The following is a 26,804-nucleotide window of genomic DNA, read 5'->3' on the forward strand; positions in this document are numbered from 1 at the left end:
GGGAGGGATGAAATTTGGGTATCCAGATGCACACAGATGGGAGCTAAGGATCCAAAAGCACCGAAAACCTGCTTTCTAATGTGCAAAAGTAACCATTAGGTGGCACCACTGGTCCATACCAATACCATGTCATGGGTTTGCTAAAGCTTTGCTTTCATAAAAACATGAAAGTAGTGGGAAAAACTGTAAACTTAGCTGAAGTGTGTTTCAGAAAATGAGGTTCTGAAGTGGTCCTCAAGCACACTTCTTCCTGTAGTAGACAAAAGATGACTAAATTTAGATGAGTTAAAAAAGGACAAACACTGATTATCATCTAAAACTTCACCATCATCTTTATTACCCAGGTCCAAATTTAGAACGCGGCGTCTCATCTGATAGTCTGTGTGAATACTTGCATTCAGTATAACCGGAACAGTGATAAGATTAATCATAGCGGCCGATGAGTCAAACCAGGAATAAGGAAAATCAGGCACCGGTGGACAATCTGCATCTGCTTTTCTTCATCTAAACAGGTTCAGGGGTGTAACTGCTGTTCCTGGCAGTAAGAGAGATTGATGAATGGATAAAGGAAAATATACTGGTATGTATTTTGCATCCTTGATATTTGTGGCGTCCATAATCTTAATGTGGGTAGAAGAAGAAAGACGGTGTCATTTGCCTTGTAAATGTGCCAGATGGTTCTGAGAGATCTGACACAAGCTGACATGCCGCTGTTCCTCATGAGCACCTGGTGACCATCAAAATAAGACTAAACAGACTTGAGGAAATCAATGAATGTCGAGTTTGAGTGGCACTAAACACTCCTCTGTAGGAGACTGTACACTTTCAGGTACTCCACTGTGACTGACTTGGCCCAGCCAGGTTGACATACATGCAAATATGTATTAATTGCAAAAACTATCTGACCAAGCTGCTCTTAGTACTTTGTCCATTACAGTCTTTGCTTATTTTAATACTATTTTGCTAATTCAAAACATATATGTGGTTCAGCATACTATTTAGCTTTACTATCTTGAAACATAATTACCTTTTCAATACTTGCAGAGCTTTCAGGAAACATCCAGATGTCCTGCACATACACTAAAGTGCGATCACAACTAATATAGTAAAAGCTTGGCTTGTATGCACTCCTTGACCAAAGCTTGTGCAAGTGTTGTTGTTTTCTTTTGATTGCCTTTTAATAATAACAATAAAAAAGCCCTTTAATCAATCATTTTTCATGTGATCACATTCAGATATTGTGTCTGTCTGCTTATCTGTGAGCGTACACGTATACATTCACAAAGTGGTGCAGCTCACCCCTCTGGCAGGTCTGTGTCATCAGATTTGTGGTTGAGTGAGGATGACTGACAGGGTGCTTAGTGATTTGCATGACTCCGGAGTTTAAAAGGAGCTGCAGGTGCAGGTTTTTCCACACTTATGAATGGATCTCTCCAAGCGCGGATGCTCTGGGACTTCCTACTCCTAACATCAATCTTAGGTTACCAGTGTGACTTTAATGATTTTCACCCGAGTTTCTTCATAGACATTTTTTTGTTTGGAGCTGGAATTCTTCGCAGGCTCAATATGAAGAGTACACAGCTTTCTGGTGTGTGTTGTCATTTAGGATAGGCAAAGAAATACCTTCAGTATGGAGACATTCCTGCCAACTGGAAACTGAAACAAACCGATTTTCTGCAATGTCAACGCTGATATTTATGCCGTTCCTTCTCCTGGGGTTAAGAGTAACTGAGACAGCCACAGAAACATGGAGGCAATGTACAGGTATTATTCCATTTTTATTCTATTTTATCTCTTCCAGTCTCAGCTGAGTTAAGCACATGTAATGTTTAGTTAACTATTATACAGCGAATGGCTTACTGTTTCATCCAAAACCCAGGAAGCCCCTCTAGCTAAAATACTTTTTGGTAATTCCAGCTGTCTGCATCTGCCTACAGTACAGTAGGAGTGCTTCTCTGTGTGGGCGTGCATGCCACTTTAACCTAAATTAACATCCATAAACAAGTACAGACATTGGGTGTGGTTGGGATTCCACAACAATCCCGTACACATTGAAATATTAGGACGTACACAGCGCATGTTTACGTGATGTCTCATCAGTGTGGGAGTATTATTATTTTTCTGTTATCGTTGCTTAGGAAAGAGTATCTTTTTAAAAAAAATAATTAGATAACAAACCCACTGAAGTCTCATAAAACCCCACCACTACCTAGGGCTGTTTCTCACACTCCAGGGTGCGGTGGTGGCATTAGTACTGGGGCATTGAGGAATTTATTAGTTTCCTGTGGATCCTGACCTTTTTAACTCGTGTCCCTTTAAAACAAACCTCTGGTTTGAGGATGCTCTACCACACTCAGCACTTAAGGTATATAGAGTAAGTAATCCTGCTGGTGCACTAATCATTTCAGCTCAAACTTTATATGCTTTTAAGTATTTTTCTTTCTTTTTTTTTTTACAATAAAGCATCAAATCACACTTTTCATTGCAAAACCTAAAGTTATTAAATTATTCTAATGTACTGAAGTTGAGTGAAAGTGTGAAGTACGGTGAATAGATTACTTCTACTGCAGCCTGAGAGCGATTTTGTTTAAATCCACTTTAAAAACTTTCAGCTTTTATTCTTTTCTAACCCATTAATCATCCCAGGAATTCTGCAGTTTTACTTTTGCAACATGAGGAAGTTTAAAGTTTGGCCATAAAAGTCACTGCCATAGTCTTTATTTGCATATTTTGTTCAGGTTCACTTCCCCTGGATCTTCTATCTTTTGTCCTTGAGAGGGACCCATCCAAACTTGTGCCGGGGGTGCACATGAAGCAGGCCGGCGGGGTGAGTGGGATTCATTTCTCAAGCCCTGATACCGCACTGAGCTTTCCCTCCTCCCAGATACTGGTGAAATGTGACCTCTTCCCCAAGGAATTCTCCATCGTTCTGACATTAAAAGTCACCGACGGTGCACCCAAGGTGAGCATCTGACTGAAACGCCTCGGTACTAATGACTGCAGGGGTGTGAAAATAGGAATATGTTGTAATTAATAACAGTTGATTACTTAAGTAAAATAATAGATGCCACCACTCCACCCTGCTTTGCTTGAGGAGATGTTGTGTGTTACATAAATAGAAAGACTGTGTCTCTGCAAACCCAAAACACAGAATAGATTTGACAGAAATTCCTGTTACAGTGCCATATTAACCCTGACAGAAAGATGAATGCATACGCTGCTAAACTTGACACAGATGTCGGTATTGCTCATATTTACTGCCTATTGATTTATTTGCAATTAAACTTACATGCAAGTCTGTTCTTGTAGTGCAATTTAGTGTTTCAAAATGCAACATAGTTCATTACCCATCACCTAAAAAACTCCATTCTTAAGTAAAAAGCGTATGCACTTTGTTACCATCGTCCGGTGCCAAATTCAGTGTGCCTGAGCTTCTTTCTTGTTTTTCCAAACAGGGGAATGAATATGTGTTTTCTCTGATGGGGCCGAAAGGACGACCAGTGGATCAGAACAAAAAGGAGAACAATGGAGGCAGCAGCTTGAAAAGCAATAAAGAGTCAAGTATCACTGGAGAAGAGCAACACAGTCAGAAGACGAGAGTCAAAAGTGATGGGCGCCTCATTCTTGGACTTAAATTCTCAGGAAAGCGTCTGCACTTCCTTTATAAAGGTCACAGAGGGGTTGTAGAGCACTGGGTGTTTCGAGGCACCCAGCTGGCTGACAGCCAGTGGCACACTCTTGTTTTAGCCATTGGTAGTCATCACGTGAAGCTCACAGTGGATTGCAGCTCACCAGTGGAAATGTAAGTTTCTCTCCCCTATTTCTCTTCTCTGTTCTCTGGGTGGATACGTCTGTTTCCCACTTTACTCTGTTCCCTCCGATTTTGCCTTGAGGCGCAGTAGATCCTTCACCACAATAAAACGGTCCTGCTCAAAATCTGCATATGCCCTGCAGCCATATCACAGTAGCCTGACAGTGTGTGATAGATGGTTTTTTAGTGGAAACTCCCTCTGGCACGCCGAAAGGAGGAATATCAACACCCACACAGCACTTGTACATGTAATACAGTTCATGTCTCACACTGAGTCCTAGAATGAGAAGAACAGAATGAACTACTTTAATTATAGAGAATTTAGTTCATTTACAGAAGAAAAAGAACTTACTCCACCTATTAGAAATAATTATATATATCTTTTATGCCAAACAGCATTCCCTCCAGGCCTTTCCCTTCAGACCTCAACATTCAGGGATCCAGATTCCACATTGGTAGTCGGGGGCTGTGGAAGGGCTTGTTTTCAGTAAGATGCATTTCTTTATTTCAGACTATAATAAGATTTGTAAAGGATATGCCATGAACTCAGAAATGATTGACTCTTCTGTGACCACATATCCAGGGTCTACTGCGACAGCTGGTTTTGGTGCCAGGTTCAGATGCTACCCATCAGATCTGCCCCTCTTCTGACCCCCAGCTAGCAGCTCTGTCAGTACCACCACTGTTTTTAGACCTGCCAGCCACAGGAGCAGAAGATGATAGACATGTGAATACCTATGGTAATTTGCATATGCATGTATTTTTACTCAGTATAAATAAGACATTGCATGTTTGCTTGCCTCTTTGATTGCTTTCTGATTTTTAATATGTCAGAAACTGAAGCTAGAGTGTCTGTGGGCTTGGAGAAGTCATGCTCGGAGCAGCTACAGGGCCAGCTGTGGTTTAATCCCCTCAAAAAGGGCCTCTACCTCTGTGACGGTACAGTTTGGATCACTGTGTTAGAGGGTGAGACTCCAACTACCACTGTTTCTGTTCTTGTTTCTATGAAATAAAATCACATAAACCATTCATTTTCATTAACACAGATCGCAAAAGGCTGGACTATGTGCTGGAACATCAGGTGCTCACCACCAGCTCAGAGACCCACGACATAGAGGTATTTATCCACCATTTGCTGTGAAACTGACTTAGGTCTTATTGTCTGATACTTTTGTTTCACTTTCATTTGGGATTTCCTGTACATAAGCCCACTGTGAAAAAAAAAAATCCAATCTCCAGCTGTTCCAGGTACCTGGTATGGGTCTGATGGCTGCTATGGCTCATCGGTCGACATCTGGCTCTGCTGTGTATCTCTGGACTAAAACAGGTTTCCAACTCTATCAGAATATCAGCACCAACGGAGCCCTGGCTTGGAGGCATTTCAGCATTGGCAATAAGGTGTGACAAGTTAGTGGAAAAATCACACTTTAATCCTACTAAAAGCTTTAAACCTATACTCTTTCTCTTTTGTTGTTTTTAATGTAGATATATCTGGTGGTGTCTAATTCCGGGGGAGACAGGCGATTTAACAAAGACTCACAGGTGGACTTTTCTGTGATTTACAAGTGGAGCAAAAGGAGAAAAAGATTTGTGCAGTTCCAGACTCTGCTGACTCACTGTGCCCGAGACTGGGAGGCATTTAATATAGATGGACATACATATCTTGCTGTCGCTAATCATAGACAAGGTAATATAAATATATACCTATACTACCTGTTAACTTCCACAGTTCCTGGCATGGCATCTTTTGCTTGTTTGGCTTTTAGGTGACAAGAATCACACTATAGACAGTGTGATATACAGGTGGAACAGATTATCAAAGTCTTTTGAGGTCCACCAGATGCTCCAGACTTCAGGGGCATACGACTGGGAGTTCTTCACTGTCGGACCTTACTATTTCCTGGTGGTCGCCAATGCTTTTGATGGCGTGACCACTTCTTTAGACTCCGTCATCTACGTTTGGGTGAATGGAAACTTCCAGGTGTTCCAGAAAATTAAGGTTTGTGATAAGAATAATGTAAAATGGTAAATGGTAAATGGCCTGCATTTGTATAGCGCTTTTACTAGTCCCTAAGGACCCCAAAGCGCTTTACACAACCAGTCATCCACCCATTCACACACACATTCGCACACTGGTGATGGCAAGTTACATTGTAGCCACAGCCACCCTGGGGCGCACTGACAGTAGCTCAAATAGACTAAAAATATTTTCCTATCAGCTGTTTGCTGCTTCGCTACAAACCCCTCAAAACTCTGAGTGGGTTTGAGGACGGCATGGTTTCCACTCCATGGCAAGAAGTCATCTTCTGGGCTTTGGTTTCTCCTGATGAGATCTGTATCTGATGATTATGAAAAACTACCTTAAAAAATAGAGTATGTGGTTTGCTATGATTTGCTTGAGTGATAACGGTGCTTTGACGTGTAACTGATAGTGAATGGTATATTTGAATCAAACCACATCTGATGTGAGAGTGTTGACACATTAATAGTCTCGAGAGAAAACAGAAGGAATTGTGTAATTAAGGGGAACGCCCCATGCGAGATGTGAGGATGTACATGAACACCTCAGGGCTGCTGGTAATTAATTAACTGAAATAATAAAGAAAATGGGGCAGAAAACATATTTATCACATACTTTTAGTCATGTTGGCTCTTTGATTTCACAGAGGCAAAGTGAATCTGTTAGCTTATGCCCAGGATCTCAAAATAATTTTAGCCCATTGGCTACATTTAATATTATCAATTTGGATCTCACCTATCCAAATCTTTCCTTTACGTTGAATTAAAAGCAGGACAAGTTCACTCTGAAAATGCTCACATTTAATGAACTATCTATCTACAAACTGATGAAAGGCTTGACATGTCTTCAGAAAAAAGGTGGACCATATATCTTTGCTTTTTTTGTTTATTGGCATATGCTTTAATTATAGAGAGTCGTAAATCCAAAAGCATCGGCACGCCTCCTTAAGTATCTTCAGTTTTGGATGGCGCGCCATAGGTAATGTCTTCGTGACTCTGGCTTGGCTAAATCTATCATGGGGTGAGCCATTTTTAATGGCTTATAATATTTCCTGGAACAAAGTAAGTGAAAAGTCCAAGTCATATTTAAAGCTGTCCAGTGGATGTCAAAAGAATGTCCCAACAAATTCACCCCGAGATTGGACTGTGCATTGTTCAGAGAAATTAAAAAAAAACAAAAAACCCAAGAGTTACATTTCTGATTCAGACACAGCACAACTAGAAAAAGACTGAACAAGTATGGCTTGAGTGGCAAAGTTGCTAGGAAAGACTCTTCTCTTAAAAAAGAACATGGCAGCACGGATTAGGTTTGCAAAGTTGCATTTGAACAAACCACAAGATCTCTTGAAGAATATCCGTTGGAAAGATGAGACCAAAGTGCAGATATCTGACCATAGTGCACAAAATCAGACACAGGTTATCAGCACAAACACCTCATACCAGCTGTCAAGCACAGTGGTTGAGGAGGGATGATTTGGGCTTGTTTTGCAGCCAGAAGGTCTGGGTAACTCCTCTGTATACCAAAGTATTGTAGCCACAAATGCGAGGCCATCTGTTTTGGCTGAAACCGGATCCTGCATGTATCAGCAGTCTCATCTAGCACTGTAAAATATAATACCAGCAGAACTCTTCCCATCAGCAGCAATATGCAACTTACTTAACTTCTGTGTGCCACGAGTTTCCCATTTGAAGGTTAAAGTATTTGATTTATTGATTGTTTCTTTTAGACGTTCTGTGCCACAGACTGGGAAATGTTCCAGATTGACAGCAGAGTTTTTTTGGTTGTTGCCAATGGACACAGACTCCATGGTAATGGACCGAGTCAGTACACCATTAACTCCACTATCTATGAACTGGACATGAGTGCACAGCTGTTTGTCCGCTTCCAGGACATTGTCACCTACAGGTATAGATGTTCAATCACCAGATAATACTTACCAGGTGTACGCACACTCAGAAACATTTTCTTGATGCGTCTGCTGCCATTTTATCTGTTCATTATCTCCACATACCTTCCTCTTTCTTTCCAGTGCAGTGGATTGGGAGTTCTTCAGCCTCGGGCAGGAATATTTTCTGGTTGTTGCTAACTCCTTCAATGGAGAATCCTACTCTCTCAACAGCATTCTCTACAGGTATTCAACTTGTCAACAGCACCCCTCCCAATGTGAAATAAGTCCACCTTATTGCTTTTTGGTATCCGCCTTGAAACCATCTCAAACATCACACACACACAATTCTAATATTGATTTATTATCTTACCGTGAGAGCAGATGGAAATACTGCACTAATGGGATTCATCTTTCTGTTTTGGTTTTAGGTGGCAGGGATATGAAGGATTCGTTCCTGTTCATTGGCTGCCAACGATCGGGTGCAGTGACTGGGAATTTTTCAGCGCTAAAGGAGAATCATATTTAATCTACTCCAGTGCCAAGGCACCGCTCTCCAAAGTGTTCATGCTGAAAACCTACTAGACAAACAAACAAAAAAAGTGTGGCTTTGTGTCCTGCATTTGTGTAATTGTACACAATCTATCATGTATGAAAATAATTTGCAAAAGGTCATTTAAAAAGGTCATTTAATGGTTAAATTAATTATTGAAATTTTATTGACTTTTTAAATTATTGTCTGCTCAGAAATTCCCTCAGGGTGTTGGCTGGGGTACCTTTGCAGTGATCAGCCCTGCATACAGTCACCCGCCGCACAGTGATATGTTAACAACTGATGTACCTCATTTTAACACAAAAAAATCACATGGACCAAAGAAAGTCTGTTTTTAATATCTATTTGTGTGTATCTTGTGACAAAACTTAATACAAATGTCTATATACTCTCTCTCTCTGTAAGAGCATTGTGTTTTAATATTATTTTGTTTACTAACTGTAATATGTTTTCTTAAATAGAAAATTGTATTGTTTGTTGTTATATTTTTGCCTCTGACTGCATGAATTGTATATGAAAAGTGATAGTAAATTATTGAAATTTAAATAAACTCTAATTATTGTGTTTATGTATGGAATAAGAGTTATTTATACCAACAGATAATGTTGTTTAATATTTGAATGATGATTTATTGCAGTTTTTTGTGTAGCTAATCATTTATTTGGTACAGTTTTCCTTAGACAAATAATTACCCATTGAGCTCTGACACTCACAAGATGTTGGTCTATAAAAGACTACAAATCACATAATACATTCTTAACCTCAAAGCATAGACTTGCCGGAATTGTAGTTTTTACACAAAATTATTTTGCTGTAATCAAAACGTAGATATGAAACGTGGGGTTTATCCATACCTGTATCATAAAATTACATAAAATCACAGAAATTAAACTGGTTAATTATGGAAAAGAGCTTCAGTTACTTTCACTGTTGTATGCGCATTAACCAAGCTTGGTACTACAAGAACCATAATGCATCATTTCATTCTCGGTCAGGAAGAAACATGGCTGCTCACTGTTCAACGACGGTATTTTTATTTACGTTTCGTTTGTTTTCTGCTTTACGACAAACAGAAGAAGAAATGGCTTATTTTGGTAGGGATTCTGAGTAAAAGTTAAATAATAAAAACTGTTAGAGTTTCATTAAGGCGACGTTGTTTTCCCAGTCGTTGTGACACAGTTCCCGACAGTGTGATTTTTTTTTCTTTTCAATTTTCGCTGAGCTGTCAGCTGCTCGTTGGTGTCGGTGCTTTGCTAGCGTGCTGAGCTACCCAAACGACTGCAAATTTCATCCGGTACTAGCCGCAATGTTTAGTCCCGTAAAGTCTTCTTACTTCAGAGTCAGTCCGGCCATTGTCAACAGAGAACTCGGCAAAACCAAGATGAGATAGCAAGAGGGCACGTCGGAGTGCTAACACACGATTTACTGCAAGGCTGAACCCCAGCATAAGCGAGACACAACGGAGTAATAACCAAACAAACCCCCTAACGCAGCATGTTTGGGAATCTATTTGAGGAGGAGGAAGAGGAAGGCTTCTCTTCGACTTCCTCCAAGGGAAGAGTTTCAAAGATGGGAGATGAGCCACCTCCACCTCGAGGAAGAAGCAATCTGTGCGGCATCAAAAACCAGGGAGGGACCTGCTATCTGAACTCTCTGCTCCAGACCCTGCTCTTCACCCCCGAGTTCAGAGGTGAGGACAAGTGATCCTCCCTCCAGTACAGCTCATAATAATAAGGGGACAGTTTTTGCTTCTTTTTTGTTTAACATATTTATTTTGTGGTGTGTGTGTTTGCAGAGGAGCTGTTCAGTTTGGTGCCAGACGAATTAGGATCCCTGGAAGACAAAGACAAACCAGAGGCTAAAGTATGTGTATGCATGGTTAATGTAGGTGCAGTCTCCATGGGTCTTTTTTTAAAAGTTAATGAGGTTTGCTCTTCTTCTTCTCAGGTCAGAGTGATCCCATTGGAGCTTCAGAGGCTCTTTGCCCATCTGTTGCTAGTGGACCAGCAGAGTGCTTCCACTGCCAGCCTTACTGACAGCTTTGGCTGGAACAGCAGTGAGGTATGTGCACTTTATTTGCTTCATGGAGGAGGAGGAGAAAGAGAGGCTTGATTTACATGTCTAATTTAAGTGATGGATTTACCCACCAGTAATGTCAATTACTAGAGAACAGGCAACCACAGTTGTAAGAGAGTAAACCTATAACAGACCAAAGCTTGTACTTTTCATGTCTTTATTGAACACGCTGAATGATTCCTCACAGTGGAGGCAAGACGTGTTCTTCCAACACATTTCTGGGACTCATTGTTTGGGGCTGCTGTGCTACTTCAAGGCCCGGATGCCTTGCAGTAAGTTGAGGAAACAATGGTAGATCAATACCTTTTACAGGAGACTGTCAGGATAGGGCGGTGCATGATCTCAGGAGATGTTGGTCGATGCACCAGGACAATGAATCATCAAAACATATAAACTGACAAAAGAATGCTTTGGCACAGTTTTTTTTTTTCTTTGATCCAAAATTCTTCTTCGGTGTCTCTACAGTTACAGGAAGTGGGCTGTTTTTCATACTTATTACTTGGTACAGTCAGTAAAGACATAATTACACAATTCACATTTATGTAGCTCATGGCACATAGTTAGCTCTTTGTTTACATAAATCCTACCTGGAACCACCACGAGTACACGGAACAGGGAAACTTAACAAGGAACCAAAGGCCTGTTTGAGAATATAACGAAAGTTTCCGGGCATCACCCATGCAAACAATAAAAGTAGTTATGTGATCTCAAAAGGATCTTCTAATCAGCTAAAAACATCTGTTATAGTGTTGTTTATTTACTACCTAATTGTTTATGTCACACTTTGGGTTAGCTCGAAGTACTGTTAAAAGTAATAACTGTCCTTTAGTGTCGTGTATCAATGGTTCAGGCTTCTGGTGGTGTGGAGGATACTTGGCACACTTTTGATCCTTTCTTTTGGGTTCCTTAGTACCAACTGAGCGTTGTTTAAACACCACAGCCTATCTGAGTATTGTTAATAATCATGTCCATATCTTTATGACAGCAGTGTACCCATCGTCTAATGGCTGCTTCTGGCAGGATTACGTGCCATGTCAATAAGCTAAAATCATTTCAAACTGTTTTTTTGAACATGGTAGTGAGTGCACTGTACTCAAATGACCCCCACAGTCACCAGATCTATAGATCAAATAGATCACCTTTGGGATGTGGTGGAACAGGAGATTTTTATCATGGATGCACAGCCAGCATATCTGCAGGAACTGTGTGTTGCCATCATCTCAATGTGGTCCAGAATGTCGGAGGAATATATCCAGCAACTCGTTAAATCAGTGGTGTGAAGAATTAAGGCAGTTCTTAAGGCAAAAGTAGGTCCAACCTGGTACTAAAAACATGTACCTAATAAAGTGGTATATATTTACTGGAAGGGAAGCCGTGGATCTTAATTGAATGCAGATTTTACTTAACCCTAACCCTGTCTGTAGTTGCTGGGCAGCTAGCTGTCTGACATCAGTCTGATAGGAAATACTTACTGAAGTTAAACTCCAGAATCAATTGCAAATTTAAGGATAATCTTACATCAATATTTCATAATTGGACAATATAAACACCACCATTTGCCTCCATAGAAATACTACTCAGTCTGTGCTGTAGCTTCGCTGTCCTCAGATTCAACTTTGCCTCTTGTTTTTCCACTTTTGTGGACCTAACAATCTAATTCTGTGTACGTGTGACAGTTAACAGAAACTAGATTTTAGACACACTAACTTTTATCAGCCCACGACTGGAATTCCATTTTGTCTGGAGCCTGTTCAGCTGCCTACAAGCAAAATTAATACAGTAAGAAAGAACAGAAAGAAACAGAATTTGCCACAGGGCATGCAAACCACATGTTCAAGTGAAAACTGTACATTCTGTGATATGTTTAAACTTGAAGCAGTGCTCTAAAACCTTTGAAATATGACGTGCTGGAGAGATCATTCGCGTATTCGAGTAAAAATGTTGGAAAAAAAAGTTGCTGTGTGTTATTTACTGATTTAAAATAAAGAGTGACTTGCTATCGTCCTTACTTACTACAGTTTTAGTGCAGTTTAAAATATACTGTATATGTTGAAGTCATAAAGATTTAAATGTACCTGTAGGGTCCAACAGACATATAAATTAACATTATTATTCTTTTATTGTCACTGATGTTTTGGTATTTTTTCAATTTACAAACCATAATGCAGAAATAATTTAGAAATGATGTCATCCATAGTTTTTACACAGAAACTTGTGATATTAGTGTTTACAGCACTGGTCACTGTCTGCAGCAGAGTAGCATTACAGCTGAGGACGCTGCAGAGACAAGCAACGTATTTATGTTGTGTTGAAAACGACATGAAACAGATTGCCTTAAAACTTAATGAGCAAGCATCCCATTGTTTTTCTTTTCATTTCTCAGCATCATCTCACAAAAACCCAGGGTTACTTGTGCCACATTATATTGAAAAAAATAAATTAGCATCAACAATAATACAAGTAAATGTAATAAATATATAAGGCAGGGGGCAGAAGTGTAAACACTGAATCTGCTAAGAGTTTTTACTAAGGCTGGATTGAATCTTATTTATTTATTTATGGGTAGTATTGGATCTGTGGCACATTTTTTTTTTTTTGTTTGTTCCTAAATTGATTCTTTTTCTGTTGTCATGTTGTTGTTTTTTTTAAGGGAACAAATCAGCATGATGTGCAGGAGCTGAACAGGATTTTGTTCAGTGCATTGGAGCACTCTCTTGTGGGCACCAGTGGCAGTACATTTATTCACCGTCTCTACCATGGAACCATTGTCAACAGTATCGTCTGCAAGGAGTGTGGAAATGTCAGCCAGAGACAGGTGTGTGCAAACCCAAACTCATGACATTACAGAACACGATGCAATAAAATGCGTCTTAAATGCAAAGAGAACAATAATCAATGAACCTAATTTGTTTGTCTTGTTCAGGAGGACTTCCTGGACCTGACAGTGTGTGTTTGTGGTCTGCCTAGTCTGGAAGACGCTTTGTGGAACATGTTTGTGGCAGAAGAGCTGTTTGAGGGCAATAACCTGTACCGCTGTGCACAGTGTGACAGACTGGTCACTGCTGCCAAGGTCAGTGCCAATTTTCAGACAGCGTAAATACAGCAGTGAAGAATACAATGCAGTAAACATTTGTACTTTTTTACCATGCTCGACATTACAATGATTTCTTCCACTTGATTTACATTAACAATATGTAATTTGTTCTTTCTCACCATTCTTATTATCCAGTCTGCTAAACTAAGGAAACTCCCTCCATTCATGACTATGTCTTTACTGAGATTCAGCTTTGACTTTGCTAAATGTGAGCGATACAAGGAAACAGGACGTTACAGCTTCCCCCTCACCATCAACCTACGACCCTTTTGTGAACAGGTACTTGGGAAATTTGAAATTTAGCTTATGAAACATACTTTGCTGCATTAAAATGGCTCTTACTGTTATATTTTCCCCCTCCCACAGGCTGATGGAGATGACTCTGATTACTCCTATGAGCTCTTCTCTGTCATCATCCATAAGGGTGGCTGCTATGGTGGCCACTACCATGTTTACATCAAGGATGTGGATAAACTTGGTCGATGGGAGCCACCGGTGAGAAAAAGAGATGAGCCAAAAGAAAGTACACCCTCGGTTAATTCAAAGGTTTTTACATATCAGAACACGATCAAAATGATCTGGTCCTTAACAAGTCTGAGGTAACTACAACCTCAGATGAACAGCAACACATCATATATTATTAATGTGTCATTATTTATTTAACAGCAAGTAAGCCAAAATGCATACTAAGTACACCCCATGATTCAGTGGCTTGTAGAACAACATTTAGAAGCAATTTAGAAGCAGTTGACTTTATCAGTCTCTCACATCATTGTGGAGGAATTTTGGCCCACTCATGTTGGCAGTCATTATGGCACAGCTCTCTTGAAATCCTATCACAACATTTCAGTCAGGTTGAGGTCTGTATTTTGACAGGGCCATTGCAACACTTTGATTTCTTTCTTTTGTTCAAATGCATTTTTGCAAACCTAACCTGTGTTGTTCTTTTTAGAAACAAGCGTCTTTTTCTTGGCAACCCTTCCAAAACAAGCTGTACTTGCTCAGTCTTTTTTAAAATTCTACTGCGATGAGCTTAAGCATTTAACACACTAACTGAGGCCTTTAGAGTCTGAGATGTAACTCTTGGGTTTTCTGCAGTTTCTCTGAGCATTGCAGGGTCTGACCCTGAGTTAAGTTTGCTGGGGTGTCCATTCCTGGGAAGATTGGCAGCTGTTTTGAATGTTTTCCACTCGAGAATAATCTTTCTCACTGTAGAATTATGGGCTTCAGATTGTCTGGAAATTGTTTAGGCACCAATTGTAAAAACTTCTGCTTTTATAGAGGTGGTTACATTTCTGTAATCATTTAATCAGGTGCATTTGATTATGAGGACCTTGCTGCTACTTACCCTCTTAATAATGACACCGATAAAATGTCACATGTTATTATTCATCTCAGGTTGCCTAATTTTAAGATCTGGAGATCAGGGTGTACTTTCTTTTTCCACTGACAGTATACTAACTGCCCGTACTTGCAATAATATTTTAGAATGAGATACACATTGATTTTCTTTGTGTACTATTATCAGCAAATTAAGAAAAGCTTCTCATTGTCAGGAGGAAGACTGCAAACCTAAAACTCAAAAGAAAGCTAAAGTGGAGTTTAAGGAAGTGTTGGAGCCAAAACTTCAAGAAGATGACCCTTTGTCCATCGTCACCACTATTATTGCCCAGGTACTGCATGAAAAATCGTAATTCTCATTTTCATTTTTTGTGTTTTGACCAGCATTGAGATGCTGATGAATAATGAATAAAATGCTGTGTCTTTGCTGTCCACTAGGAGTCATCAAAGAGTGTCCTGCTGGACCAGTTGGGCCAGAAACTCTTGGATAAGATTGGTTCATCATGGAACAAAAAGTTCAGAAAACAGTATGGACCCATTTGCAAGGTATCATTAGTTTTAGGTTTTGACTATGTAACTAAGCTTCTATCATTTTGTGTGCATGCAAATCCTGAATCCTGTTGCAATGCTTGGTCTTTTATAATTTAGTTCCTGCAGTCGCACAATGATGTTTTCATGATGGTGTCCAATGGCACTCGAGTGGCGCTTAAGGCAAACCCACCAAGCCCAGCGACTGAGCTCCCCAGCCCCGCAGAGCTTACCTCAAACTCTGATCCTTCACCAGCTCCAGTCTCGGGAGCTTCTGAGCCACAGCTTGCACTAAACCAGAAGCCAGAACCGGAACCAGAGGTACTCAAGCAACAAGCTTTGTATCAGGAATGCAGGGTTTAAATTACAGTCCAGTCTCAAGTCTTTTGAAGTCTCAAGTTTGTTTTTCTTCAGATTCCTGGTAGACATCTTGTGATTACTTTGATGCCTGTTTTCTCACGGAGCATCCTCCTGTCTGTCAGCAGGGTAGCCACTGGTTTGACCTCAATGACTCAACTGTGACCTCCATCAGGGAGTCGGACATAGAGAAGCAGTTCCAGGGCAAAGAGAGCGCCTACATGCTGTTTTACAGAAAAACACAGCTGCACAGGCCCAGTGAAGGTAATGAATACCATGTTTTGCATTTGTAATGGAAAGATTATATCCGCTTAGTTCGACAGGGGAAGGAAATAGGGGAGAGGTGAAGTTAGAGTTCAGAGGGTTCTTGTTAATATAAGGATCAGTTAATTGTTGATTTAATCTAAATGACTAGATACAAGTAGTAATAAAAGTCATAATAAAAAGAATAGCTAATTGTTTTATGCTTTCTTTTCCAGCTCTAAACAATCCCCAATATAAAGTTCCTTCTCACCTCATCCAGATGGCTCAGGAGGAGAATATCAGACTGCAGCAGATGCGGTATAGAAATGAATAAATTTATACATGATACTCTCATCAGGTCACCTGAAGCTGTTTAGTATCTGACTCACAATCATGACAGTCCAGCTGTATCTTAAATTTAAACCAAACAACAAATAGAAAAAATGAGAAATCTGAGCTACTTATGCAAGTTATTCATAGGAGTTTCTTTGCTTTTGTTGCAGTGAAGAGTTTGAAGCCACTAATAACACACTGGAGCTGCGTCTGCACCTGGCTCCCTCTTATAGGCTAGAAAATGGAGCTCTGCAACCAGTCAGGAACAAACCAAGCGGCAGCACTGCTCTGAGTTTTGACCGTAGAAAGACTGTGGGAGACCTGCGATTAGCTATCTATCAGGTATTGTACCTCTGAAATCAACAGCTGTTCTATGTCGTAGTCCTGAAGGTGACAATAACAATAAATTGTTTGTTTAGATGCAGGAATTCTGGGAGGGAGATATGGCTCTGACTGTGGCCAAGAGTCTTCCAGCAGGTTTACACCTCTACAATACTCTCACAGGTTAGAACCTTAAATAAAGGCTTAAATAGATAGAAGGTAGTGATTTATTTATTTTGTAACTACACTCTGTTTTCTTTCTGTACAGATGACAGTGTTTCCCTGTACAGTGCAGGCATCTGCACAAACACAGAGCTGTTTGTGTGGAATGGCAGAGAGGTGAGGAGAGGCATGATTCATCACCTGCTTTGTTGGTCGATAACTGGCATCTAAAATGTTTTTATGATCTTTTCAGGTGTGTGGTGCATCTGTCTTGACTGGGGCTGAGTGGGAGCCTGTCCTGCTGACTGTGGTGCGTCCCTTTTTAGGTGATGATGTGGATAAAGAGGTGGAGGAAGATGTGGAGAGTGAGGAGAACAGAAAAGGTTTTGAAAATGGTGGTCCAGGGCTCAAGAGGGAGGCAAGAGGGTTTGCTGGTGGTGTGACTCTTGGGGAGGTGAGGGACTCACTCGGGGAACCAAAGGAAAGCCTGCTGTGCCAAGAACATAAGGGAGGCAAAAAAAGGGAAGAGGAGGCAGGAGAAGGTGGAGGGTCAAGTGGATGGAGAGTTTTCCCCCCTGACGACATGCAGCGGACACTGAAGGAGCTGTCGCTGAAAGATGGAGATGCACTGTTGGTGCTGGAGCCACAGTCATTTGACAGCAGGTAAGTTTCCTATCATGTGCTAAGCATTATGGAAGGTTTTCTTTATGTGTTTGTTTTAAAACCTTCTTCCCAACTGTCTTTAGCATCTTCACTCGAAATGGAGATGTTGTCACTGTGACTACACCGTCTGACTGCCGCTGGCTCCAGGTGGAGTTCCGGCCTATTGCGAAAGGAGGTGAAGGGAACAGGGAAGAGGAGAATTTTAAGAAAATCAAGGTTCCAGCCACAGGAAATATGGTCAGTAGTTTGTTTGTGGCTCTCTCTACTTCCTTTATATCTTTTTATTTAAGAGATATCTAAAATTACTTGATTTTTCTTTCCCACAGCTGCTGTCTGAGGTGAAACTGAGGGCCATAGAGGAGCTGCAGTTACAGGATCAAACCCCAGGCAAGATGCATACTTATGGAAAACTGCAGCACTACACAAGCACATCAATACTTCATATTAAAAGTACAGGGTTTATCAAAAAGAATGCTCAAATTTCAAATAGCCATATTTTTGTTAAAAATAATGGAGTTAGAAGTTTGCAGGAACCTTTAAAATACATGCCTGAATATAGTTTTAGATACAAAACTTATGTTAACAAGTGCTCAATATGTCCCCCTCCAGACTCATGGCAAATGTCCATACAATATTCAAACTGGGCCCATACTTTTGCGAGCATGTCTGGAGTCATTGCACCTGATGCTGTTATTATCCTATGTAGTGGCACTTTGAAGTCAAATCGAGTCTTTTTGTTACACAGTTAGAAACTTAACACAGGTTTTTATGTTGTTGTTGTTGTGTTTTTTTTTTTTTTTTTACCTTTTTATATCTTTAATTTAACAGCTATGTAACCAACAGACAAGTTTTGGGGTTTTTTCAAAGCAGGAAAAGCACAGGTGTAATTATTAGCATTAATGTTGGATATATTACTTATAGCTGAGTTAGAGCTGCTGGTTTTTTTTTTTTTTTTTTTTTTAGTACACAAAACGTAACACATGTTTTTTTTTCCTCCAAGTTTCTATTCAGGCAGCTACAGAGTGTATTTTTGTGTAAGGTTTTTAAATTTACGCTCCTAAGCTGGCCATTTTTCCTGCTTCACTGACCAGGTGCAGAGTACTGTTTGAGGCAGTCTGACTGCACAGGGAAACTCCTTCCTCCAGGTACTGTGTCATTTGTTACCTCAGGGTAATTTTAATAGTGCAGATCACTTAGAGTTGGAAATCCCCCTCATTTTGCCAAAATATTTAGATTTGCTTTCCTTTACAGTTTTCCCTTATTAAAAAGTTGAAGCGGTACTCCCCCCTGCTTTTAATTTTCTTCTCATCATGTGCCTTTGAAATCTTAAAACACGTTTATGAATCGCACTTGTGTCGTCCTATTCTCGTTTGCCTGACAGTGTGTGAGGAGTCGAGCGTTCGGGATGCAGGGGTGCGACTCATGACCACACTGACTCTCTGTCCGGGTACTAGCCCCAAGGCATCGCAGGTGTGTCTTTTATTTGAAGTCTTCAATGACGTCTCTTTTACTTGCAGCTGCACTGAACAAAGTTGCAGAACCTTTAATCAAGACCTGCAATTTAAAGCGACAAAAACAAATCATGGCACATTTAAAAAGCTTGTTTGAAGTTTAGAAATTTACACTTTGCTTTGCAGCTTTTCTTGCACTTTACTGTGGGTGCAGCTCCCTCTGCTGGCATGGAGATGGACATAATTGTGGAGAAGACTAGCACTGTTAAAGAGGTAAGGAAATAAAACTGCACATCATGCTCATAAAATTTTCTGCACTGAATAAAAATGTGTAATATTTTCTTTGCAGTGTCTAAAAACAATGCTGGACGCAGTTGGACTTGATGGTAAAACACTTTTTTACTTTGGTTTTCCTAATGTATGTTTGCATTTGCTTTAGCCTCAGCATTTGTGAATTTGGCATTCCTTCTCACAAAGATGATCTCATTATTTATAAATGTGTTTTTAGGCACATGTTGGCACTTGAGGAGGCTTGATTGGTGTGAGGAGGTCGGAGAGCCACTTATGGATGAGGTAAATAAGTGGAGAACTATTGTAATAAGTCAATACAATACAATACTGCTTACCTTTTGTTTTTGTTTACATAGTTTCCAAGTACCGAATTAAAGAATGTAGGTCTGTGATCAACAAGTGGCATTTCATTTTCATTTTCCTAGTTTCCCCCGAGTTTTTTTTAATTTTTAATTTGTTTGTTTTTTGAGGGTTAATTGACTAATTCTTATTTGTGATGATGGTGGACAGGAAGTCTCCACGGTCTGTGATGTTTGCAGATAACATTGTGATCTGTAGTGAGGGTAGGGAACTGGTCAGGTGGAGGCATGCACTAGATAGAAGAGGAATGGAGGTTAGTAGAAGCAAGATAGAGAATACATGCATGTGAATGAAAGGGAGACATGTTTAACAGTGAATATGCACATATTTTAAATACTTGAGGTCAACCATCCAAATGCAGGGGGTTGGTGTGACAGAGAAAGATGCTAGAGATAGGTAGAGCACCAAGAAGAAGACAATTTCTTAATTAATTCACTGTTTAAATGTTGCAATTAGTTTAAGTGACAGTAAAATAGTTTCATTATTACTCTGATATCATCTACTCAGTAGAAGTTACCCACATATGTTCCAGTGCACATGACTAATAAATCTTTATGGCCTTTGATTCTCAGGATGCTTCTCTGTCAGAGCTGAAAATCAGCAATGGAGAGACATTAGTTGTCACAGAAGGAAATTTGCCTTCGAAGGTACTTCAGTGTTTTGAATGTAATTGTGGATTAATGATGTGTTATAGCTTTATGTAGTGCTTTAGCATTTTTATGTCTTGTTTTTTCCATCAGGGTTTCCTAAAGATATCTATATGGCTGTACTGGCATCCAAAAAACATGGAAAGATATTTTAATCACACAGAGAACGGGCCTGCTGACGGGCAGATGCCTGCAGGAACAACACACAATCAGTTACCTCCTTTATGTAATGGAAACGCTGCAGAGCTCAGACGTGTGGGGCAGATAGAGATATCAGATGAGGCCACTCTGGAGGACCTCAAAACTCAGGTGAACTGTTTTGGTTGTGTATGTGCTGACTGTCTCTTGTAGCTGTTAGTTAGCTATTTTCAGATGAAATACATGCTCACTTTGCTTTTAGGTTTTGACGCTGCCTGCCCTTCAGGAAGTGTGTGTGCCCACCACTGGATTCATGCGTGTTTGGCAGCTGGAGGGACGGAAGCTAGCCCGAATCCTCAGAGGACCGCAAGCCACACTCAGGTCTGAATGCTGTGCTCTCATTCGTACATTAATGGTCAGAGGATTGTTTTTTGTTATTGACAGATGAAGGTCACTGAGTGATTCCTTCTTATTATCCTTTTGGTTTCTCCTTCTTCAGGAAGATGAAGCTGACCAGTGGTGCAGACCTTTGTGTGCAGACACTACTGAAAGAGGAAGATCTTGGGTAAGTATTGTGTTACAGCTCTTTTCTTACAAAACCTAACCCAATGTAATATCTAAATAATTCATTATGAAGTGTGTCTATTGCGCACATTTTTGATTTTTAGTAACATTTTTAAATATCTTTCCTTCTTTAACTGTTTCCTATTCACAAGGCCAAAAGACGTGCTGCTCTATGTTAAAATGGGAATACCAGGAGAGAGGTCTTACTACCCTTCAGAGGAACTGGTTTGGAATGCGACCCATGATTCCTCGCCTCGCTCTTTACGCACTTGTCTGGCTGCACGCTATGGCCTCTCTCCAGACTCTCTGCTGTTGGCCAAACACCAGCCAGACAAACACATCTGGGAGGAAATCTCCAACTGGGTACGATTAGATGAGGGAAGGTTCTTGAGTAGGAACCTGGTTGGGGGTGATACTGTATATACTTGCACTCTCTTGCATGCACTATTTTGTGCATGAAATTAGATTTGGCCTTCACTAAGTAGTTTGTCTTTAACTCTTAGACCCAACAGGTCTCCAAAAAGAAGAAGAAGAAAAAAACAGAATCACTCCTGGGAACACCGTTCCACCTCAAAGATGGTGACACAATTGGCATCAAGGTAAATGCCTGTTTAATAAACTCTGTTCTGCTTTGGTTTCAGAGACACTCAGTCTGTTTTCCATACTTTTTTTCAGAATCTTTTGATTGACAACAACAGGAACTTTATCACTCTGGAAGACGAGCAGGGCCAGCAGAGGCTCAGAGAGGAGGCTGAGGAACGCAGGAAAGGGTGAGAGCCCTTGGATACATGTAACAGCAGGGAAAATGCTTCTTATTTAATGAGAAATTAATATTAGTGTTTTCACTCAGTCATTTTACAGCAATGATGCAATCCATAAAGACTGTGCCCATTGGTGTTTGTTATGTTTCATGTTATTTGTGACTCTTGCTTACTTTCAGAGGGCAGGCTGCAGGCGCTGGTGAATCACTTAAGAAAGCTGGACAGACCAAATCCAGGAAACCAGAGGTGGCACTCTCAATCAGTGTTAGGGAATTCAGATAGCGTCCTTCTTCCATTTGTATAGATCACAATGAACTGTGACACTACATGCACACACTGTGAGATGCCACATTGCAATTCGGACATCTGACATCAGTCTTGTGCCATTTGTTTTTCGAGTACTGTTTGCATACTGACTTTCTCCACAAATCTCTTAAATCAAGCTCTAAACCGCTTCCTACTTCTCAACTTTCTGACGGACAAAGAGAAGGAATTTATTTTTGGCACTTTGATTTGCTGTTTTGTTATAACTAACTTTGATTTGCATCGTTCCTATGCAACATTTCTGTTTTGAATGGATTATCCATATTTGTCTCGATTCCTCCCTCTACAGACTTTCAAAATATGATAAATCAGTCTGCTTTCTGTTTTTTTTTTTTTTTTTTTTTTTTTTTTGGTGTGCGGATCATATTTTATATTCTGACACTCTTAGTTTCTCAAAGGCAAATTGTTGAGTGTTTTGTCCACTCAGGACTGGCAGTTATGAACTGACACATGTGCTTACTGGAACTCCTGTTAATTATGAGCCAGTACAGGTCAAAATTTATACCCAAGCCACATGCCAGTGATCAATATTCTGGTATTCTTCAATAAATTGTTCTGAGTGACCAGCCAGTGTAGTAGGCAATTGCCTTCAATATGTCCTAATGTTCTTTAATAGGGAACCTGTTGTATAGAAAGTGACTACTTTTTATAACTAACCTGTCACTGTGCAGCACGAGCAAAAATGTTTCTCTGGATCAGCCGCTGTATTGATTTTAGGTTGATAAGGGAGAGGAGAGACAGGCCTTAATGTGGAGAAGCCTTAGTGCTGCTCTGTCCTCCCTACCTCACGCTGCCTCTCTCTCTCTACCTCTTCTGCCCTGTCATTTCTTTTTCTGGTTTTCATAGTTTTATTTCCTTTTATTTCCTCCATTACTGTAAAGTACCATTAAGTATTTAGACAATAATGCATTGGTGAAATTTTTGACTCTGTGCCCTTAATACTGAGTGTGACATGATACATCTAATTAAGTATAATGGGAAAATAAATAATAATTGAAACATTATCCAGACTTTTGTAGGTGAAGATTAAAGTAGGATGATCTTCCTTTTACCTTTTTATTTCACATTCAGATTAGCTGTATAGAGCAGAAACACATACTGCTGAACTGTTCTTCTTGAGTGTGTAGAAGTAAAGACCCATGAAGCGTCTTTGTGGAACATTAATTGTTTTAGTTGCATGCACTATTTGTGAACTTCAGGGAATTTAAAAAATGACTCTTTAGATAAGTTATTCGAAAGAAGCGACAAATAATTACATTGTTGAAAGAAATATGATGGGGATTTAATTTTCATACAAAAGATTTTCTAAGCTGCTTCGTTCATTAATCTGGCCTTGACGGGCGCCAAGATTTTTCAAGTAGAAATGTTTTTGTTCTTTTTAAAAAGAAATTATTTGAAGCAGATACATAAAACTGTTCTACAATATACTCAGCAATAGATGGACTTCTTTTTGTATAATGTGGTATCGTTTACTAGTGTTAATGATTACATCTTTGGTGTCATTGATAAGGACTAATCTACTGTATTGTAACAGTGGACAACTGTTTGTACTCATGTCGGACTGTATTTGCAGAAAGTATTTTATGAACAATAAAGGTATACAATCATAATTACCAGTCATGTCATGTTAATGACAAATAACTACTATTACATCAGTAATCTGTTAGTTTAAAACTGATTCTTATGGATTCCTTTCTAAAAATATTTAGTAAATCTTACATCTGGCGCAAACATTAAAGGGCCACTGAGTATAATTAGGATTTCATACTAATTAATTAGGATTAACCAGATAATTCTCCATTTTTGAAACATGGTATAAATAATATTTATTAAATACACTTTGTTTTTCATTTATTATGTCCCAAAATGAGTGACACACTTGATAAAATTAGCGGGAAAGTGTTTACAGACGTTAAGTCAGAAAGCTGGTTCTTTTTACAAGCAAATCTATCACCATCTGGTGGCCTTCAGATAGAAGGGCAGGTTTAAGGTACATCGACATTGGCTTCTTTTTTCCGATCTGGATGCTAAGTCCATGCTTTACACTGTAGGTATGTGTCCTGCAGAATAATTCCTATGGATTTATCCAGTGGGATAACAAAGGATAAACCCTAGTGCTTTGAGGATCCTGTGACTTTTACAACAAGTAGCTATTGCAGGGTCATCATCACCATAGGGTGTGGGAGATTATGTCTAATTGTTTTTAAACTAAATTCAGTTATAAACCAAAATCTAAAAAGTTGAGGTATTTAAATACCTGCAGCCTCAGCCGCTAGGCACAAAAAGACGGATATGAACAACAACCAAAGTACTCATTCACAGTTCACTACAAAACCGCCGATGCCGGTCTGGTTCTTTATTTCTGTCCATGCAATATCTACAGTTTGTCTTTATGTAATAACATTTTCTTTTCTACATGTTCTCACATTTTACGACATATTTACATAAATAGTGCATATTCTGGACAGAGGATTTTGAATAGCAGCAGAGAAGGCTCATGGATGCAGACTATAAAGAGGGTTGGTATGATAAAGGAGGATAGGATAGGGATGGAGGTCGATGATCTGCTATGACAAAAGGGAGCAGCTGAAATGGGAAATTATTATATTTATATATATTTCAACATCTGAGAGTCCCTGGTTCAAATCTCTTTGTAGTTTCTGTAAAAATCCGCTATATTAGCCAAGCTACCCGCTGTGGCCAACCCTGCGGCCCTTGCAGGAGTTTTTGAGCGTCCCACCTTTAACACCGAGACATTAAGAGCGTGTTCCATTTTGACCAATCACAGTCTTCAAGTGTTCGGGAAAATCCAATCAGGATTTCGCGCCACTGCTTACGTAACCACTCTCCGTTATCGTATTCATCAGAGGGGCGGGCCCGCTTCTGCGGCTCCAGGATTTAATCCACGGAAATTAGAGACACTCTGACAGTGTGACACAGAAGTGGACCAGCAACATCTGCAAAAATGGTTGAGGCTTTCTGCGCTACATGGAAACTGGTCGACAGCCAGAACTTTGATGACTACATGAAGGCACTCGGTGAGCAAAAAAACGCCTGTTGTACAGTTACCGTGATTTTTTTTTTTTTTTTTTTTTTAACATTTATTAAATATTTAAACTTTTATTTTAAACTTTTATTTTATTTAAACTTTATTTAAACTTTTATTTTGACAGGCGTTGGCTTTGCCACAAGACAAGTGGGTAATGTCACCAAACCAACTGTAGTGATCAGCCAGGATGGAGACAAGGTGGTGGTGAAAACTCAGAGCACCTTCAGGAACACTGAGCTCTCTGCCAAGCTGGGAGAGGAGTTTGATGAGACCACGCCTGATGACCGGCATGTCAAAGTAAGATGAGTAAAACTTGAGGGTGTGATCCCTGATGATTTCCTTCTGCTGGTCCTAAATAAAAAATAAAAATAAAAAAAAGTTCTTTTTTTTCTGCTCGTAGTCGACCTTCTCCATGGATGGAGATAAATTTGTGCATGTGCAGAAGTGGGATGGCAAAGAGACCAAGTTTGTCAGAGAAATCAAGGATGGGAAGATGGTGATGGTAAGACCGCCTGTTCTGCTGGGATTACATCAGTTTTTAAGAGGCCTTTGAAAGCATCTTGTTCTGCAGGGAGGCTGGTTTATTTGTAAACCAGCCTCACCTTGTCTTTGCATATATGCAGCAACTCATAACATATGACCGCAACAGACTGAAATACTTGCTGAATAATCAGATGCTAATGTTAACTGCCAGTCTGTCTAAAACAGATTTTCTTTTTTCTTCTGCCTCCAGACGTTAACCTTTGAAGGAGTCCAGGCTGTCCGCACGTATGAGAAAGCCTAATTTTCAACATCTACTTGAAAGAGCAAATCATTCCAGCTATCAGGAAATGTTGTTTTCCTTATTATTATTCTTTTTTTTAAGTAAAAAAAGTGTTTTGACATTTTGCTGTGATTTGCACTTGTTTGAACATGAGATAAATATTTTGTAAGATCTTTTGTGAAGGCCTCAACAAAAGGGAAAATAAACTTCTGGGCTAAACTTTCTCAACGTCTCAAAGGTTCATCAGAAACAGGACAGACTACTCACTTTTATTTACGGCATTTTTCCTTTGAATGCAGTTCCACATTTCTGCTCATATATGTCTGCTTCAATCGTGGGAACAGTCCGGTCCCTGTCAGAGTCTGTTACAGGTGACAGCTGCAGGGTGACGGTGCAGGCTGGAGCCGACCATGCAGCACCAGCAGCCAGTCTGACCATTGAACTTGCTGTGTGAATGCCCTTTAGTAACCCCCAGATGGTCAGAGATGGCGAGGAGCTAGGGGGAGGGTGGGGGTGGTGATGTCACTCGCCTCAAGATAATCCGGTTAAAGTTGTGGTGTCATTACGTAGAAGCATCATTCGATGCTGTGCGGACCAACCGTGACTAAATGCTGCCACTGGCGTGATGATAAGACAGGACACCACGCAGGATGTAGACAGTTTGGATGCAATGGTCACTCTAGTGTTAGAGTTTGCCAGCAAACCTTTGTCCAGCTGTGGGTTTTTATATCTCTAATATAAATATTATTTAACACTGTTTTAGTTCCTACATTTTAAGATGCTAAAGCCTCCCTTTTTCAGCTCTGTGCTGTGTCCAGCCTACTGAACACTGACTACAAGTGGCCATTCTTCTCATCTCAACACACACGCTGTTCAGTTTCTGGCCACCTTTGAATAGGCCGTAACACAAAGAAGCTGTGGTAACTGGAGTGGAACTCATTTAGCAGTGGCCAGATGAATTAATTTAAAGTCTGTCTTTATGCTCCAGTTATACAACACTGAAAAGCATTTAGGCTGCATGCAGTGAGAAGACAAGCTCATGGGGAGTTACTTTCTCAATATTTCACAG

The 26,804-nt window shown here is 40.0% G+C and overlaps 3 protein-coding genes across 4 annotated transcripts; all 3 read left to right on the forward strand.

Moving 5' to 3' along the window:
- Positions 1-36: 36 nt before the first annotated feature.
- Positions 37-8,764, forward strand: LOC146365907 (thrombospondin-type laminin G domain and EAR repeat-containing protein-like). The gene is made up of 13 exons (XM_084915657.1): positions 37-1,764; positions 2,739-2,962; positions 3,456-3,802; positions 4,208-4,298; positions 4,395-4,551; positions 4,646-4,777; positions 4,858-4,928; positions 5,051-5,209; positions 5,297-5,498; positions 5,578-5,810; positions 7,558-7,736; positions 7,861-7,962; positions 8,148-8,764. Exons 1-13 carry the CDS (start codon positions 1,680-1,682, stop codon positions 8,299-8,301), a joined length of 2,136 nt encoding a protein of 711 aa, XP_084771783.1. The 5' UTR covers positions 37-1,679; the 3' UTR covers positions 8,302-8,764.
- A 490-nt stretch (positions 8,765-9,254) lies between these two features.
- On the forward strand, positions 9,255-23,533 carry usp40 (ubiquitin specific peptidase 40). Of its 2 annotated transcripts, none has more exons than XM_084914108.1 (31): positions 9,255-9,959; positions 10,065-10,132; positions 10,217-10,330; positions 12,996-13,160; positions 13,269-13,415; positions 13,575-13,718; positions 13,806-13,934; positions 14,996-15,112; positions 15,219-15,326; positions 15,429-15,629; positions 15,791-15,929; positions 16,145-16,226; positions 16,412-16,583; positions 16,661-16,745; positions 16,831-16,901; positions 16,978-17,387; positions 17,471-17,624; positions 17,714-17,774; positions 18,479-18,532; positions 18,769-18,857; positions 19,025-19,111; positions 19,188-19,224; positions 19,347-19,411; positions 20,062-20,136; positions 20,230-20,445; positions 20,537-20,655; positions 20,774-20,839; positions 20,991-21,201; positions 21,342-21,437; positions 21,514-21,608; positions 21,779-23,533. In XM_084914108.1, the coding sequence occupies exons 1-31, from the start codon at positions 9,764-9,766 to the stop codon at positions 21,879-21,881; spliced, it is 3,876 nt and encodes a 1,291-aa protein (XP_084770234.1). In that variant the 5' UTR covers positions 9,255-9,763; the 3' UTR covers positions 21,882-23,533. The 2 variants fall into 2 exon arrangements, with proteins under 2 accessions (XP_084770234.1, XP_084770235.1); XM_084914109.1 differs by having other exon boundaries at positions 15,794-15,929.
- Positions 23,534-24,830: 1,297 nt separating this feature from the next.
- On the forward strand, positions 24,831-25,959 carry fabp7a (fatty acid binding protein 7, brain, a). Its single transcript, XM_084914111.1, has 4 exons — positions 24,831-24,961; positions 25,097-25,269; positions 25,373-25,474; positions 25,706-25,959. Exons 1-4 carry the CDS (start codon positions 24,889-24,891, stop codon positions 25,754-25,756), a joined length of 399 nt encoding a protein of 132 aa, XP_084770237.1. The 5' UTR covers positions 24,831-24,888; the 3' UTR covers positions 25,757-25,959.
- Positions 25,960-26,804: the final 845 nt, after the last annotated feature.

Source organism: Perissodus microlepis, chromosome 19 (assembly GCF_051167445.1).
Source record: "Perissodus microlepis isolate ML-2025 ecotype Zambia chromosome 19, ASM5116744v1, whole genome shotgun sequence".
Lineage (NCBI taxonomy): Eukaryota > Metazoa > Chordata > Actinopteri > Cichliformes > Cichlidae > Perissodus > Perissodus microlepis.

What these genes read in the sequence shown, in the direction of transcription:
- LOC146365907 (XM_084915657.1), top strand. Translation starts at nt 1,680, where the DNA reads ATGTCAACGCTGATATTTATGCCGTTCCTTCTCCTGGGGTTAAGAGTA. An exon ending in TAGACATGTGAATACCTATG is followed by an intron (nt 4,552 to 4,645) that starts GTAATTTGCATA and finishes TTAATATGTCAG; the next exon opens with AAACTGAAGCTAGAGTGTCT. An exon ending in CAGGACATTGTCACCTACAG is followed by an intron (nt 7,737 to 7,860) that starts GTATAGATGTTC and finishes CTTTCTTTCCAG; the next exon opens with TGCAGTGGATTGGGAGTTCT.
- usp40 (XM_084914108.1), top strand. Translation starts at nt 9,764, where the DNA reads ATGTTTGGGAATCTATTTGAGGAGGAGGAAGAGGAAGGCTTCTCTTCG. An exon ending in AGCCAGAACCGGAACCAGAG is followed by an intron (nt 15,630 to 15,790) that starts GTACTCAAGCAA and finishes CCTGTCTGTCAG; the next exon opens with CAGGGTAGCCACTGGTTTGA. An exon ending in CTAGCCCCAAGGCATCGCAG is followed by an intron (nt 18,858 to 19,024) that starts GTGTGTCTTTTA and finishes TTTGCTTTGCAG; the next exon opens with CTTTTCTTGCACTTTACTGT.
- fabp7a (XM_084914111.1), top strand. Translation starts at nt 24,889, where the DNA reads ATGGTTGAGGCTTTCTGCGCTACATGGAAACTGGTCGACAGCCAGAAC. An exon ending in TGACTACATGAAGGCACTCG is followed by an intron (nt 24,962 to 25,096) that starts GTGAGCAAAAAA and finishes TTATTTTGACAG; the next exon opens with GCGTTGGCTTTGCCACAAGA. An exon ending in CTGATGACCGGCATGTCAAA is followed by an intron (nt 25,270 to 25,372) that starts GTAAGATGAGTA and finishes TTCTGCTCGTAG; the next exon opens with TCGACCTTCTCCATGGATGG.